At 41.4% G+C, this 17239-nt stretch overlaps 1 protein-coding gene across 4 annotated transcripts in view; it reads left to right on the top strand.

Moving 5' to 3' along the window:
- Positions 1-17239, top strand: part of SRPK1 (SRSF protein kinase 1) — a 34281-nt gene that overhangs the window by 11103 nt on the left and 5939 nt on the right. For 3 of the 4 annotated variants that reach the window (XR_010723828.1, XM_066204195.1, XM_066204196.1), the window contains 10 exons: positions 8746-8864; positions 9747-9855; positions 10266-10353; positions 10526-10613; positions 11998-12104; positions 12740-12905; positions 13911-13936; positions 14431-14644; positions 14960-15388; positions 16820-16920. Coding sequence is in view for 3 of the 4 variants with exons in the window: in XM_066204195.1 (XP_066060292.1) it covers positions 8746-8864; positions 9747-9855; positions 10266-10353; positions 10526-10613; positions 11998-12104; positions 12740-12905; positions 13911-13936; positions 14431-14644; positions 14960-15388; positions 16820-16920 (1447 nt within the window). In the remaining variant the exon portion in view is untranslated. Of the gene's footprint in view, positions 1-5229; positions 5316-8745; positions 8865-9746; positions 9856-10265; positions 10354-10525; positions 10614-11997; positions 12105-12739; positions 12906-13910; positions 13937-14430; positions 14645-14959; positions 15389-16819; positions 16921-17239 lie in introns of those variants that run through there. The other variant, XM_066204197.1, reaches the window with a different exon arrangement.

The following is a 17239-nucleotide window of genomic DNA, read 5'->3' as shown; positions in this document are numbered from 1 at the left end:
TGAGTGAAACATTGATTTCAGTTTCATAATTTCACTTGCTTTCCATCAAAAAGGCAAGGAATTAGAATTAAAATTGCTTTAATCTATTTTTAGAAAATGAGAGGCCTTCTCCTTACTGTTAAGAATGTCAGGAGATTGGCACTTCAGAAGCCGTTGCTAACAAAAGTTTGGTGGGTAGCTTCCTGCAGTTTGTGTTGCTGCCCAAAGGTAGCTTTTCCAAAAGCTCTCTGGGGAAGAATGTGATGTATTAATTTCATTATTTCTCGAGGTGTGAACATCTTGATAAAGTCAGTTAAATCCCGAAGGCACTCAAAAAACCTGTTTTTAAAAACGAGCCTGTGTGCTTGCAAGCTTTTTTTCCTGCCAGAGCTTTAGTAGTTACAGTAGTTACAGCTTCAACTGTAAACTCTGTAGTAGCTGATGAGGTGCATTCAGGTAGTTGGTTTTGCCCAATTCTGCATTTTTGACAAGACTTTTACAGTTCTTTGCATCAGTTACTGTGTCTTTGGAGTTCATCATCGGTGGACAGATGTGTTGGGTGTAATACTTGCCCTGGTCCTTTGGAGGGTGGTGGAAATGCACAATGCTTTCTTGGGAACACTTCTTTTCCTAGTTTTCCTTGTATTCTGTGCAATTGCAAGCATAATTCTCTGTGTTCTGGTGTTTCATGAGCTGTCCTGGATGGGGATGTGCCAGGAAGGTGTGATGGGTGTGCCAACAGTTGAGCCTTTCACCCCTGCTCTGTGCTCTGCAGGTGTCCCTGCACAGGTGTGCTGGGAACGTTGTAATGCCTTGGTGCAGCAGGGTGGGCTCTGGAAGCAGAGCAGGCTAACAGGACCAGCTGGATTTTTCTGAAGACCCCAGGTGCTGTTTGGGTGGGAATGTTGCTTTATTAGCTCTTGCTCAGAAGTGATGCCGAAGCACGGCTTCTGTCTGCTTGCTTTTGGAAGAGATTCGTATTTATGGAATTGTGAAGGTTTGAAAAACCCTCCAAGACCTCCACATTCACTCCCCGCCTTGTCAACCAGACCAGGGCACTGAGTGCCACATCCAGGTGTTTCTTGAACATCTCCTGGGATGGTGACACCACCACCTCCCTGGGTAGCCCATTCCAATGTTTAACAACTCTTTCCATGGAGAAATTCCTCCTGAGAATTCCTTCTTCGTTTCATACTCTGTACGATTGCACTATGTGAACTGAACCCTAATACACAAGGGAAATCTGGTATTTACTTCAGAACTGTGCTTGTGTTTGAAAATACCAGTTTGATTTAAAATACAAATATAGTTGTATTTTACTGATATCTCAGGCAATTTTGTAATGGAATTGGGCACTTCTGACTGTTAGATCGGAACTGCTAGTAAAATACTGAGGGTTTTTTTGTCTGTGTTTTATGGTGCAAGGCCTCAGAAGTGCAAACTGTTTTCTTTGTCCTAGGAGAAAATTACTCCTTTAGTTACTACTGAGATTGAGAGCCAGAATTTAAATACTAGTCTGGAACACCCATCCAGATGCAAAGCAGAAAAAGCAGAAACAGGCAAGAGCCTGAAGAAAAGTTTTTATCTTACTGCTCATTTCTCTGAAATGAGGAGAATAAGTGTACTACATAGAATAGGCTACGGGTCTGTGTAATATGTAGGTGGTGGGTATTTCAGTGGCAGGCCCAAATGATAATCCTGTTTCATCAAATTCAGCATCTTTTATGTTTTAGGAAAAGTTGGCATATTCATGGATAAAACCACTAGTTCTGTGTAAGGGGTGTTGAACCAATTGTGCTTCAAAGCAGAACATTTTATTACTGTAAGCATGAATGTCTACAAAAGCAGTGGCAGCCATAAGGTATGTGGCTTGTTCTGGAAAATGTGCATGATCTGAATTTCTTTCTGCTAATTCTGCCTGCCCTGGTGACTTTAGTTGTTTCTTACAAGCTTTACTGAGTGGGAGATATTTTTTCACAGGACTTTCAATAAATCCTCTGTCTCCCTCTACTCCTGCAGGGAAGCAGTGGCAGAGCTAAGTTAGTAGTCTTGCTTTCTCTTCCCAAATGCCTGTAATATTCATTATTTTCAAGAAGCTGTTTTATCATTACCTGAAAATTTCTGGCAAGACTCTTGACTTGCAGTGAAGCCTCACTTCATCCTCCTCTCTGAAATTGCTATGAAGAGAGTCTGTAGTTTTTCCATCTATGCAGTCTGGGGAGCAGAAGATTCTTAGTAGGATCTGACAGTTTCCAGTTTGTTCTTGTGTTATCACTTTTGTCTTTGAGGAGCCCTGGAGTTCTGACAACTCTCTCAGGTGTTTCCTCAATTTATTCAAAGCTTTGCCTGGGATCAGGATCCTGGATTATGTTTTCCTCACTTGTCTTTCGTAAGTATTTTGAATGTAATTTTAAGGTAGAGTCAGAATGCATTGCCCTTGTAAATTTTTTCTTTCAAATACAGAAGTGATTATCAGACCATGACAGGACACAACTGAAATCTGCTGGTTTCCATGGAAGTCCCTTGGTTTGTGATAGCTGGAATAGCAGACAGTTCCACAAATAGCTCAAGTGCTTGTGTGGGGGAGTGGGGATGGGGAAGCAAGAAACCTGATTGCCTGTTATTTGTGTTTTAATACCTTTCTCACGTGAAAGCCAGTACTTATCTTCAAACTGAGCTCCCACAGATCTGCTAATCAAAAGTATGTTTTGGTGCCTCTGAGTGCTGTTATTTAAAAACTAAACGTTTGACCATCTCCAGCCGTCTTTTAAGTTCTTGACAGTGGTATTCCTGTAGCTCTGGGATGAATGCTTTATGGCAGCAAGTATTGTGGATCTGCCCTACTGGTGTAAAACACCAATTATTTATTCAGAAAAATAGGGATGGAACAGTGAATGAGTTGCAATAATCACAAAGTAACATGGATTGTACACTCATAAGGCCCCCATCATCGATGATTTACAATTCCCCCCAAAATAGTTAGAATTTCTTGAGCAGAAACGCTGGTTGTATACAAGCAGGAAAACACTTCCATCATCTCAGACCTGAATTCATCCTCAAAGTTGTATGTAGTCAGTTAGCATATTCATTGAGCATGAAGTTTGCCAGCAGATCTACATGTGAGCACTCATTCTCACTGGATGTGCCTTTACATGATCTGAAAATCACAGGCACACTAAGAAATAGTAATGAGATGCAGCCTGCAAGCGTTCTTCCTTAAAGAGACATTGTCTTCATGCACAGATGTGGAAACGGGAGAGGGATTTTAAATCCTGGCTTTTCACCGTGCCATATGGAGCGTCTTTTCAAACGAAAACATGGAATCCTTAAGTGAGCTTTTGCTGTCTTGGGTGTAGAGCCCAGCAAATCATCGACTGGATGGTTAAGGTGGAAGGAAGAGTCGTGGGGTGTGTTTGCAGTGCCTTTATCTGGTGCCTACAGTGGGAGCTGGGTTCGTCATTCCTCTTGCGGATTGAGTTCTGCTTGGGGGCGTTTCGTGTGTGTAATTTGAGCTCACCAATAAGGGTGACACTGCTTATAAAGACTGTGTTGTAGGCGACTTAAAATTAGGAAAGCATTTCCCTTCAGTTTCCTGCAGATGGGCGTCATCGTTGCAAATATCAAGGGAGAGGCAGACGCAGACACACTCTCCTTACTCCTGTAAGGAGAGTATCTTTTTTAGTTAGTATGTATTTAAGGATGGTGGGTGTGACAAAAGTGATTTGGCCTAAATGTACGTTGCCTTCCTTCCTTGAAGGTGGTAGGAATCTGCTTTTGTATCTATTCAAGGCAAGTAGTTAGGTAGCATGGACAGTATTTCTGCTGTTTTAGGGACAAAGAAGAATGTTTTCTGTCCCAAACAGAATTTTGAAGTCACTCTTAATGCTTTTGAGTAGGAGAACCAAACACCTCCTTTCAAGCGTTTTTTAGTTTTTGAGGTTTTTTTTTTTAATGTGAGTTATTGGTACAGAGAGAACACATTCATAGTTTGATGGTGAAGTTGAGTGTGAAGATTTGCTTGTGTGTCTGGTAATTTATAGGGGGCAGCCTTCCTTCTCTGCCAATCTGTAAGAACCCACATTGTGTGGCTGAGATTTCTTTATCATTTTTTACCTTACTTTTAGTGTGTGGACCAGATAAGTGATTCCACTGGAAACTGGTGAGAGAATTCCACAGTGTTTTTCCAAATTGCTTTAACACCTTCTGCAAGGAACAAGTGAATGACTCAAATCTTAGCTCCTGCAAATAACTCCTTACCCTGCTGTGCATTGCAGGGGTTGGGTGATATCTTCAGTGAACGTGGAGCAAAATCTTGCCTACAGTGGAAAATTTTGAATTTTTTTAGCTCCTTTTCTTATATATATGAAGAGGTTTGGCAATGCTAAATTATTAAATGCGTATCCAGAGTTCTGTGAGCTTTTAAGGTGAAAATGTTTTAGGCATACAACTAGGTGAAGACAATTCTTTAAACCTCTTGCTTTAAAAGTGCAGGGGCAGCTTCAACGTGTCTTTCACTAATAAAGGTCTCCCTAGGAGGGAAATCTCTAAATTGTAACTTAGTATGTCACAGTGTTGCTGACTTGTTTCCCCTATCACTTACATAAACCAGCAGGATAAACAGGCACAGGAAATGACTGGGAATTGTGCATTGTTGGAAGATGATGTTAAGTACCCGCTGCTGTGAAAAAATACTCAGTTCAACTTTCTAAAGAAGATTTGACTCCTCCTGCTTGTTTTGTCGTTTTAAGCATAAAGGATAAGTTTTTCATGTAACTCTGGAAGGGGAGGTGTGGAATTACTTCAGAAAATTCATTTTTCCTTTGAACGCCCTTTCCCTGCTGCGTGATTGTGCTGGAATTCCTCTATCAAAAGGGTTGCTCTGTCGACAATTACCATGATCCTTCATCCCAGCTTTGAATCCACTGGGCTATTGAATAGGCAAATAAAACCGGCTGGTTCAGGAAGATGAAACAAAGTATCTGCCTGAATTTCTAATTTCATTAGAGGGAAGAACAGACATGTAGACATCAAGAGGAGGGGAGGAATCTTTATGCTCACCCCCCTGACATGACTGAATTTGCAGGAAGATCAGCTGAGAGCGAGCCCCAGCCTTGCTGCACGGCCCTTCACCTGCAATGCAGTGCTGGGCAGCTGCAGCTGGGTGCTGGAGGCAAATCCCTCTTCTCCTGCATTTGAGGAGAACCAGCCCCTCTGCCTGCTGCTGATGTCCCCCTCCTTCCCCAACACTGTGGTGTGGGATTTTTGATGGCTTTTTCGAAAACTATTGGGCTGTCTTTGGGAATATCTTTATCCATGGGAGGCCGTGCTTCTTGCAGGTAGGTTCCCTTCTCTAATTTTGTCTCGTGAATTTGCAATTCTTCAGGGAATAAGGACTTTGGGGGGAGGAGGGGGGGGGGGGTCTCTCTACGTGTGGATTCACACAAATTCCATAGAAGACTTAGCATTTTGCCTTACCTTTGCTGTTCCATGTTGTTTTTCCTAAGTAAAATATTGCTGTGTAGTTGTAGAGAGACCCTGCAGATCCAGTTCATTCTGATTAATTAGCACAATGAGAGAGCAAAAGGAAAAGGTGATCACGGTGTTCTTCTGCAGATCAGAGATAGCTAGGAAAAAACAGTACCCTAGAACACTCGGGTTTTAATGTGTAAACAATCATTTAGTATAGGATTTTTATATACTTTTATCTGCATTTTGCAAATTCGGTAACAGCTGTTTCAGCTGTTGTCTCTAAATACTGGGTATGGATTTTTCTGCTATCTTTAACAGCTTTTTGTGCCTGTTGGAGTACTGTCTTTGTGAGCAAAGCAGACAGATGAGGCTTGGGCTTTTGTATGTAATTTTTTCCTTAGGTATTAATACAGATTCTGCACTGATTAATTCTCAGTCTCTGTCTTTGGCTGAGATGGTCATTTAAGGGGACGAACAGGATGATGTGTAATAACATCAAACAAATTTTCACAGGAAGGCAAAGGAATAAGGTGTATTTTGGAGGTGATTTCATAAAGGAAGTAGCACTGTAGAGATGTGTGTGACCTGAATTTGGCTTTCTTACATTAGTTGGTATCATAGACTCTAATGTAGAAGTGAAATGCTTTTGGATCCCCATGAAAGGCTCAGCTGCAGACTCCAGGGTGTGTCATGTGTGAGACTGCCAGCAGCAGGATTCGTCAGCCCCCTAGGAGGGGCACAGAAAGCTTCCAGGAGAATGGGCTTTAGTGCTTCCAGTAACTTCTTCCTTGATGCGTGGAATTGCTATTATTGAGAAGCACTGGGACTGCAGGATGGCGTGATGTGTCTGTCTGCATCACTGCCACTTCAGGGGAATTTTCTTTTGAGTCCTTTTTAATCCCTTACATCCTGTGCAGCTAAAAAAGTGAAAATCCAAGAACAGCGCTGGGGAGAATTACTCTTTACTACTCATGCTATGTGTGAGGTTCCTGGCTTAAAATCGTTCTGTCCAGTTGCTGTTCTCTTTACCCTGTCTATAGGACTTGTTGTCTATGAGCATCTAATCTCCCCTTCAGCCATTCTGTCTATGGCTATTTCTTGCCTTTGCTGTCTGCTCTTAATCTGGGGATAACGTGTCACTTTATTTGTATCTCAATTGTCCCCAAAGGAATGCAGCAATTTTATAGAAGCTTTTTGACCTCCAAGACTTTCTGCACCCCCTACTTCAGGTTTCTTTCTTCCTACCCCTGACTTATAATTCAGTAACTAAAAAGCCTAAATACTAAATATCTCAGGGCTGGATCAAGCTGCAGGGTTGTTAATAAAAGACTCATTAGCTTGGCACTTTTTGGTTTATGGTTTGAGACCACTAAGCTGTTCCTGACTTTAAAAAATGAATTCAGTTCCTGTCAGCAGGACTTACTGACAACAGATCTATAGGAAATGTCTGGTGATGGGTTGTGCCTAGAAGGACCTTTGTAACTCTTCCTTGCTTAAATGAACTTGAGTTGTGGATTTTTAGTGGCTGCAAATTTAGTCATCATTAGATTGGAACGCAAGATTTCTCCCTTTTTATGACGTTTAAGATGGCTGTTGTTTGAATATGTTAGCAATGTGTTTCATGTGTGAAGTCTCAGCAGAGTGCATGTGTAGTAGGTCAGTGCTGAACATTCTTTCTACTGTATAACTGTTCCAAATGAAAATATTACATTTTTCCTGTGGATTGAGATGAGTTAGTACAGCCCTGAAATGATGTGCAGAACTCCCGGTCAGCACTAAATTGTGAAAACTGCATCTGAGGGCCTGCTTATGTTGCTGTCATAGCCACTGTGTGGGCAGTTCCTCCTTCTTGCAGCAGAATGAGCTGAATTTGAAAGAGGCTGCCAGAAGGCACCACTGTTATCTTCTCCTTCCCTGCAACAATAGTTTCAATACGAGAAACTTCCGCTAATTCACTGCTGGGGAACTCTCTGTAAAGAATGTTATCTTGTGCTTGTGTGTCACTGCCCTAATGTAGTTTGCTGCCCACTTCTTTGGACAACTCCAGCTTTTTTTTTTAATATCTCATGCTTCTGAGGAAAGAAAACTTAATGTTGATATCTTGCAGTACTTTGCCCTTAAATCCTGCCAAAGCAAATGGTCTGTGGGCATTGTTTTCATTATAAATGTTTGCTTTGTACAGAAGGATCTTGAATCTTTGTAGGCATTTAATCGTTCCCTGTAGTGCTTTGTAAAGTAAATAAATGACCTGATTTTTGGTGTTAGCCTTTCATGAGCTGTTTGGCTGTGATCAGTGTGATGTCATGAAAGAGCTGAGATATGGGAGAGGTTTTATTTGGGGAGCACAGCCTGAGTGTGTGAGAGCATGGAGGTGGCCTTTGCTGGCATGGCCTTCACAAGCAAGAACTGAGTAGCACATTTGGTGGAAAGTTAAACACATAAAATGAACACTTTCATTTATGAATGTGGGAGTGAAAAACCTCCACCACCTTAGTGCCTGAACCCAATCCCTCTGCAATCACAAGCTCTCAGGAGGATTTGCTGAACATCTGCTCTGCGTCCTCCCACTCTCCATAGTTCAGACAACTGTAATAAACTTTGGATCTTGAGTGGAGAGATGAACTAAAAATGCAGCCTGCCCCTTGAGAACTGGAGAAATAAATGTCAAGATTAGGGACTCCAGTCTTCTAAAGTGTTGGAAGCAGAAGGACTGTTAAATATTCATTTGACCTTGAATGTGAAAGGAACAAAGGGCCACAAGTTCTAAAACATGATTAACTTTTTTTTTCTTCCCCAAAAGATAGTAAAAACTAATTGATGTTAGTCTATAAAATAAAATTAATCAATATTTAAATTTTCAAGTTTTATCAAGGATAACAAATAAAATATAAATCTACTTGAGAGAAAGGCAGAAAAGGGGTTCAGAGTCTAATATTTGGTGGGATCACTAGGCTTTTAAATCTATCTTGTCTGGACTTGGTTCCACAATGAAAGTGGATCTAGGGCATTAAGGTGCATTTCTCACTAGTATACAAAAAAATATTTCTGTCCACTTTTATCATAGGTTAGGAATAAAAGCACTGACATGTGAATAGCTTTGCTGAATACTGCATCTCCTCCATCTTTAGCAGTCCCTTCTGTGCTGTGGAAGCTGCAGAGTTGAGGAGTACCGTGTGTGAGACGTGCAGTGTGATCTGTGTGAGACGTGCAGTGTGATCTGTGTGTGATGTGCAGTGTGATCTGTGTGTGATGTGCAGTGTTTTCTGTGTGTCAGACGTGCAGTGTGATCTCTTTCAGACCTGACACCCAGCACCGGGGCCTTGCTGCTCATTCCGAGAGTGATCTTCCAGAGCAAGAGGAGGAAATCCTGGGATCAGATGATGATGAGCAAGAGGATCCAAATGATTACTGTAAAGGTGAGCACTTGCCTGTTTAAGATGCAGGATTTGCAAAGCAATCAAGGAATCCTCTCTGCTTCCCATTTGCTGTAGAGAATGAAAACAGACTCCCTCTTACTTTAAAAGTGCTTTGAAACTGCATGATGATAATAACATTTTTCAAGCCAACAGAAAATGGAGAACGTGATCTCCAAGTTTCCTTCTGTTATCAGTCAAGATTTGAGTTGCAGAGCTGTTTTTAATGCATAAGTTTAAAGCTGTTAACTTTTCCTCTGTGCCAGAGGGCTTTCAGTATTGATAAAAGCAAGTAGGCATTTAAATCTTTTTTGATTTCATTGTAAAAAGGACACTTTCAAATCCTTTTCATATTCTTTGGTTTTCTTTTGAGCATCAAAAGAAAATATCTGTTCTGTAGAAAAATTTGTTTCTGCAAATAGCCTTCCCCTGTTTCTCTGAACAGAAATGAAATACAGAGCAAATGAAAGCACCAATTCACAATTTCTTCTCTTTGTTCTGTTTTCTGCCAGTTCCATCTTTGGCTTTCCAAATGTTTTTGTTTCTATGATGGAATCCTCCCGTATACTCAGTGGCTTGAGAGATATGAAGGGTGCAGAGGAAACTTTTCTGTTTACTGTGGCAGAGTGCCTTTGAGTCCGGAAAATTGCAAGGAAAACCGTTGGGATCTTGGGTGCAGTACCTGTTTCACGTTCTAGGGTCAGGGCATGCAAAAGCAATGCTGATACTTAGCTGGAAGATTCTGTTACCATCACAGCCTGTGTTTGCCAAAGGTGGCCAGCCTAGCAGACCTCAGCTGTTTTCACTGAGGAAATACTTTGTGGTGCTGCAGTGGTTGTGATGCTTGTTCCCCACAGCTGTTCTCTGGTTCTTGTGTTTTTCCAGGGGGTTACCACCTTGTGAAAATAGGAGATCTCTTCAATGGACGTTACCACGTGATTCGGAAGCTTGGATGGGGCCACTTCTCCACCGTGTGGCTGGCTTGGGACATCCAGTAAGTGCTCCTGTTGCAGCTGGTGTTCCTGCCAGGAATGCACAAAGCTGAGCAGAAAACATCCTTTTACTTTTAGATAAAAACACAAAGCATTAGCTATCCACATCCTAGCACAGGAGTTTCTTCTGATATTGTGCATGCAAGTGTGTGGGAGGGACTTGACAGGACAAACCATATCTGTGGGAAGAGTTGTGTTCAGTCTCTGACCTATTGTTCCATATTTTAAGAAATGACTAACGCGAATCTTTTGTTAGAAAAGACTCAAAGACAGTCTTTGAGTTTTTAAACCTTACTTTTCCATGATGCATGAAATAAACTCTCTTGCATGCAAAAGAGTTGGGATAATCCTGGAGAATAAGTTCTTTGTGTGAGCATTAACAGTTCCCAATTTACTTGTCATGTGTGCACAGAGGGAAGAAATTTGTGGCAATGAAAGTGGTGAAGAGTGCAGAGCACTACACAGAAACAGCGCTGGATGAAATCAAGTTGCTGAAATCGGTGAGTGCCTGAGTTGGGCTCAATTTTATTTTACCCTTTTTTTTTTTTTTTTTTTTCCCGTTTTGGGGGGTTTACATTCTTCACGTGTGTGACGTTTCCAGATCATCAAGAATTTGTGTAGGAACCAAACGGTGCAATGGATCTGACATCAAAATAACCTCTTTCTCTGCAGGTCCGTAACAGCGATCCAAATGATCCAAGCAAAGAGAAAGTTGTTCAGTTATTAGATGACTTCAAGATTTCAGGAGTGAATGGTTCCCGTATCCTTTTGTGGATCAAAAGCCAAGAATTGCAGAAAGATGGGAGTTGCTTGGGCAGCTGCCCTGGTTTGGCAAGCAATGCCCAGGCATCTCTTTCTCTGCCCAAGGAAACCTGCTGTAGAAGGATTTGCCTCCAAACTGCCTGCTGAGCTCAGATCCAGAGTGATGATTCAGTCTGGTGTAATTTGTGTCAGCTCTGCTTGGTTGTGCTTTTAATGTTCTGCCACCAATTTATGAATCAGGACTGAGTGGCTGTGTCAGAGGTACCTTTGAGGTAGAGTTATCTATCTCAACCCCTCAATTTTGCAAGCAGCCTGTTAATAACCTGTTATTTCAGTAAAGCAGTACAGTGTGTTAAAATCAGTAGCTGAAAATAGCAAATGAGCCATCTATAACTAGAAAATAAGCTTGGTTTCTAGTTATGGAAACATCTTACTTTGTAATTTATCAGCATTGTTAGGATGTTTGCCATGTGTTGGTTTGACAGTGGCTGTAGTTCTGGGAACAGCCTTCTCACAGGCAGTGATATGTAGCAAGTGATAATAATGGATCCTCAGAATTTGAAAGTTGGACTTGTGCATTGTTTTCACGTGGAGATAAGTTGAGTTTTATTTCTGTGAAAATTGCTGGCTTGCTTGAGAGAATTTAGCTGTAGATTATAAACAGTAGACCCATAATGCATTTTCTCTAACTTTTTTTCTGAGTAAATGTTGATTTGAGCTAATATTTCTTCCACTCTTGTGAAGTGTGTGCTTTCTGCCAGTGTAGATGAAAAGCAGCCTAAGAAACTCATAGAAGTTTGGCTTCTAAAACAAGGGCACTGTACTGAATATGTCACTGGAGTGCCTGTAGCTGTTGAGATCTTAGAGCTAAAAAGCAGATCATATAAATATAGTTGAAATCCAGGCTTGTCAAAAGTTTGTTTTGCTGGTAAAGAGGCAAAGGAGGGCAAAGAAAGTGACTATTGTTCTGAAGATTACTTATGAAATGGAAATTTTATTATCTTTTCAGGTAATGCTGGTACAGAGAGATCTGGCGCAATGAGTTTTGCCTGGGGCAGAAGCGTAGGCTGTTCCAAAACATACAGTAAATTCTAATGTACATTTGTGCAACAGGCTTCCACTCAAAGCAGAAGATTCCTACTGCTGAAGTGGGACCTTTGTGCAGCTCCATCCCTCTGTATTTTATTTTATTTTAGATAATGGCACTGTTGTGTAGGATGGGATGATGCTGTTGAGGAAGGCAGCTTTTCCAGGTTGGGTCAGAAGGATGAGTGTTCTTTAACATGAAGTCCCCAAAATTAAAATTTCTTTTAATCCTCAGTCCTGGAAATTTGGGGTTCCTTGGGTCTGGGTGTCTAGGTTTTTCCTTGATTCAGTTCTAGATATCTGTATGGTGTTTGAAGTTCTAGGACATCATCTCCTGAAGTGGATCATCAAATCAAATTATCAGGGTCTTCCACTCCCTTGTGTCAAAAAAATCATCAAACAGGTAAGTTCCAGTTCTGACTGCACTCTTCCCCTTGACCCAGTTAAAACTCTTCACTGATCTTTCTGAGATCCAAGGAAACAAAAGTTAAAAATCTGTGGTATCTCCTTCATGCAACAAAATATTCTTGGGTTAGTACTTCCTTTCTCTACTGCATCCCCTTCTGATTGTTGTTTTCTGACACTTAAACCGTGATGTTTTTTGCTTTTAACCTCTTCTTACCTCAGTCATTCCTCATAAGTGAAGTACTTTTTGAAAGCTGTCACAGTAAGCACGGTACTTAATGATGGGAAGAGCAAGAGAAACTGGTTCTCCCTCCTGGGAAATACTTTTCTGCATGGGAGGTGCAGGGGAGGAGGAAAGTGTGATTTTATTGTAGAGTATTAAAATGAGATTTTCACCTGTGGTAAGTTAAGTTATGAGGGTAAATAGAATCCTTTTAAATGGTAGCTAAAATCTGTATGCAAATCTTCTTTGTGGAATCGGGTGGTAACCACTGATCACACCAGCCCTAACCCGGAGTATTCTCAAACACACAAACCCTTTCAGGTTCACTGGCCATCCTAGGCACTTCTGCATTTACACTTTGCTCTCAATTAGATTGTCTAATGGTTGACTTCCTTCTCCCTTGCCTGCAGGTTCTTCAGGGTCTGGATTACTTGCATACAAAATGTCGAATCATCCACACGGACATAAAGCCTGAGAACATCCTGCTGTGTGTGAATGACCAGTACATTCGCAGGCTGGCTGCAGAGGCAACAGAGTGGCAGCGATCTGGGGCTCCCCCACCATCAGGCTCTGCAGGTGATTTATTTTTTTTTTTATTATTATTATTTTTTTCCCCTGAAAATTGAAGCTGTTTCTCCCACACGCCCCCAAATCATCACTAAGGAAAACTTCCTGAGTGCGGTGGAACAATAATGCAAGTAACCTTTGAAAACCTGAGTGTAAATTGGGAAATTAGTCATAAATTGTAACTCAGATGATGGGGAAGGCAGATTGTGTCAGAAAACAAGAGGGGAGGATAAATGCACACTGGAGCCTGCTTTTTAACAACAGCTAACCTGGCACTGGTAAAGTCAGTCTTATGTAACACAGTGTTGATGCACTCAGTGTAGAACTGGTGTAAAAATGTGGCAAAATTCTCACATTTCCTTCAAAAGTTTATTACCTTTCATTTCATGATGCTGGAAATGCATTTGATGAGAGTTTCAACAAGATGAGTTACCTGTTGTCAGTTTGCAGAAGTCTGGAAAACTGTAACAGAAACAGCATCCTTGACATGCAGACATCCCTAAAGATCTGAGGGCAAATTCTCTTGTGTTCCTCCTCAGAATATCCATCTGTAGCTGTGTAACTTTCCAAAAAGCACTGCAGTGTGTATTGGAAGGCTCTGTCAGTCATGATCTTACAACACCAACATTGAGCTGAACTGATCACAGCACGTCTTAGCTTAAGGAAGCTCCCTGAAGTTTGGTATTTTAATGCTTTGATTTGCATTCTCATTTGGGTAGGATGCATAATACATGCAGTAAATGAAGCTACGTGACAGGAAGTTTAGGTCTTTGATATAAGTCAAGCAAGTCTCCTGTCTGAAACTTGAATTATGCATTTGCTCATTTAATGTTTTTATCTTTTTTTTTTTATTGGTGTGTTTTTGTAGAGAAATGAGCCTTCAAAATCACATTTGCTGAGATCATTAAAATGTTGTTATCAAACCACATAGGAAAGATGCACCTTAACATCAGAATGCAGTTGCAGTTTTTGAGTATAGCCATACTGACTTACTGATCTTCCTTTCTCTTTCAGTGAGCACTGCACCACAGCCAAAACCAGTAAGTGTAATAGCTTTCATCTGTTAGTATGCATCTACTGATAGTATCTCCTGCATTGTTTCATAATCCAGTCAGCATTAAGAGAAAGCAATCTCATATCAGAAGGAAAATGTGTGATTTGTGTTTGGCGTAGGCATCGGGTTCAATGCTGTCTTGGACTTGTAAATGGTACTAGCTCATTTATCACCAGAACAAGGAGTTCTTGTGGTGGTCTCAATGTCTGTTGGGAAAGTGATTGTTCTGTGGAGTCTGAGATCTCCCTCACTTGGAGAATAATGTAGGTTTTTCAGGTCGGGGCAAAAATGCACTCATAAGAGCCGTAGACAAGTGGTTCAAAACCTAGAATAGCTGCTTTTTGTCTGGGAGAGGAGCTGTCTCCAGCATTTTCATCACAGACTGCTTCCCAAGCTCTGTGATAAATTAAACCTTAGTGGATTTTAAATTTACTGAAGTATAAAATGTTAAGTCAAATTTCTCTGCTTGCTTCTATGTAGGCTGACAAAATGTCAAAGAATAAGAAAAAGAAGTTGAAAAAGAAGCAGAAAAGGCAGGCTGAGTTATTGGAGAAGCGAATGCAAGAGATAGAGGAAATGGAGAAGGAAGCAAACCCTGAGCAGACACAGCCTGAAGAGGAGGAAGAAGCTCAGACCCCTCTGGAAATGCTCATAAAAGTCAGTCCATCAGAGGAAAATGTCAGCAACAAGCCAGGTATGGACCTAAAGCATTGCCAACATGGCACAGACAGTGTTGTTCATTTACTCACGGGTATGAGGAGGGAGTGAATGAAACAGGTGAAATGACAGCAGGCACTTTACCTTTAGCTGAGGTCATTTCAGGTCATTTCACCTGTTTGCATTGGGTTCTGTCCTTCTGATGGGGCTGGGAAATCTCCCGGTACAAACTGAGTGAATGGCTGCGTTCAGTTACATTCAGAGCGCTCCCTACCTCTCAGGGTGCCCTTGAACGTCTTCCAGCTATTTATTAAGACATACTCTGCACCATTCTCATTTTCCCCTCTTGCAGCACAAGCCCTTGCAGAGGAGGGATCTAATCTCACAGAAAGCAGCGTGGAAAAATGTGCAGCAGAAATCAACTGCAACGGAGTGACGGCGATGACGGACTTGACAGACTCTGGGAATGAGGGGTCTGTGCGACTGGAGGATGACCTGCACAATGCCAACGACTGTGGCAAGCACCCTCGCCCACAGAAGACTGACAACTTGCAGGGCTGTAATTACAGTCAGCACAACAGTGACTCAGAGAACAGGCCTCAAGAAGCAATGTCGGACTTGTTTGTGCCCTTGGCCCCACAGGATTCCATGGTGTGCCAGCCCATGTCCAACCAAAAGCAGGCGTTCACTGAGCAGGGGATCAACAATTTTCAGGAAAGCATCAGGACAGACATCCCTTCAGAGGATGAGAATGAGAATAACAGCCCGACAGACAACAAAGGTATAAGAGGAACCTTGTAAGAAAGGGCTCCTTGATGTGGGAGATTTCTTTACAGCACTTCATCATATGAATGCATTTTATAGCCTGAAGTGATCAGAACCACCTGTTTGAGAGTTTTCCTGCCCGAGTAATTAACCTGATAATCACACTCCAAGGTGTTTGCTGTTTGTAGGTGCTGGTTGTAGTTGTGCCTCAGTTCTGACTTTTGAGTGCGTAAATATTCCTACTTTTTAAAAACACCTTTGGTTTTCAGTGGAGGAACATTTCCTCCTTTGAATCAGGTGCTGCTTACGTGATTTTCATTAAGCCTACAGATTGTCACTTGCTGTTAAATTAAGGGATATAGGTATGTTCAGTGTGTTCTGACAGTTTGGTTCTTAATATGGAGCAAAGGTAACTTCTCTCTGTTACTCAGGATGGGTAAATGTTTTCCCAGAAAATGGGTTTTACATTTAACAAATGGGTTATACATATAAACAAAGCTTATACAGTGTAGGGAAAGAAACCAAATTTCTTTAATGCTTTTATTTAAATATGATTTTTTTCAGAGTGGAAAAAGTGTGTCTTGTAGGCTTAAGAGAAAGTAAGACGTGAAATAGCGTACAGCAATTTAAACGCATTCCAGGCATGTATGTGTTAAAAATATGAATTGGTAAAACTGTCCTTTTTTGCATCTATGTGTCCATGCCAGGTGATATATATCTGCCTGGAGAAGGAGGGTAAAACTACCATTTGTACTTACTAAAAAAGTATTCTAGCATTTCCTTGCCAGAGTATCACTAGGGGAGTTATATGGATGAAAAGTAACAAGAGAAATTTAGATTTTCAAACTTGAAGTGCACTTTGCTGGATGCCTCTGCTAGGTTACTGCCCTCTTTTGCTTCTCACAGCCCTCTCCCAAATTTACAGCTTCAAATTTTAGGTTTAGAGGTACAACTGGATGTCATTTAGTGACTTAATACTTTTGCTCTCCATCGTGTCATTCAATTTTCCCAATATATCCTTTAGCTCTTGTTATCGTGTTGCAGCAGTGAGTGATGGGTATGTCAAAAAATGCTCTAACATGGGGGCTCTTCCTTCAAAGATCTAGGAAGGCTTAAGGGGGGTTATGAGGTTTGTTTTGTTTCTGGCAATGCCCTTATTTCAGCAGGTTGTTTTTTTTTTATATTGACAGGCTGTGCAAAAAATGCTGGGAAATAGTCACTGTTGCATATGCTTATTTATCCTTCTGCTTAATGACACCAGTTGGGTTTTAATGATGTCGTTGATAGTGCAGAGTGATGCTCATTTTTATACCCAAGCATCCGGGAGGGAACAGTTCTGATCCATCAGGAAAAACTTCCTGGCTGAGGAGAGGTTGATAGGATTTGGGTGACAGATGGTGACACTGCCTATGTAGCTTTAATCAGCTGTTGTACACATTGCCTCTAGGAAAATCAGCTGCTGGGAATTTCCTTCTTAATCCTCTTGAGCCCAAGAATGCAGATAAGCTCAAAGTGAAGATAGCTGACCTAGGAAATGCCTGCTGGGTGGTAAGTTTAGTCTTTTCACATTGACTTTTTAAAGCTGCAGATTCAGTCAGTTTGCCAAGATGGAAAATAATCATCTTTAAAGCACATCCTTAGACCTGGCTGTGAAAGCAGTGACAGTTTGAAACTATGACAGGGAAAAAAAGAGGGGGAAGCAGGGACACAAAGAAAGAAATGGTCCTGTAAACACAAGATTTCAGTCTGTGCTTTGGGGGCCTCGCTGGCATTTGATTACTTCTTACAGGGCTGTGAGCCATGTCACAGAGAGAGTGTAGAAATCTGCTCATGTGAAACTGCTGAAGGAGTTTCTCAGTCTCCAGGA

The sequence above is a fragment of the Chamaea fasciata genome, unplaced genomic scaffold (assembly GCF_029207755.1).
Source record: "Chamaea fasciata isolate MVZ Bird 193981 ecotype frontalis unplaced genomic scaffold, bChaFas1.0.hap1 SCAF_25, whole genome shotgun sequence".
Classification (NCBI taxonomy): Eukaryota; Metazoa; Chordata; class Aves; order Passeriformes; family Sylviidae; genus Chamaea; species Chamaea fasciata.
This window is presented reverse-complemented; position numbering and strand designations above follow the sequence as displayed.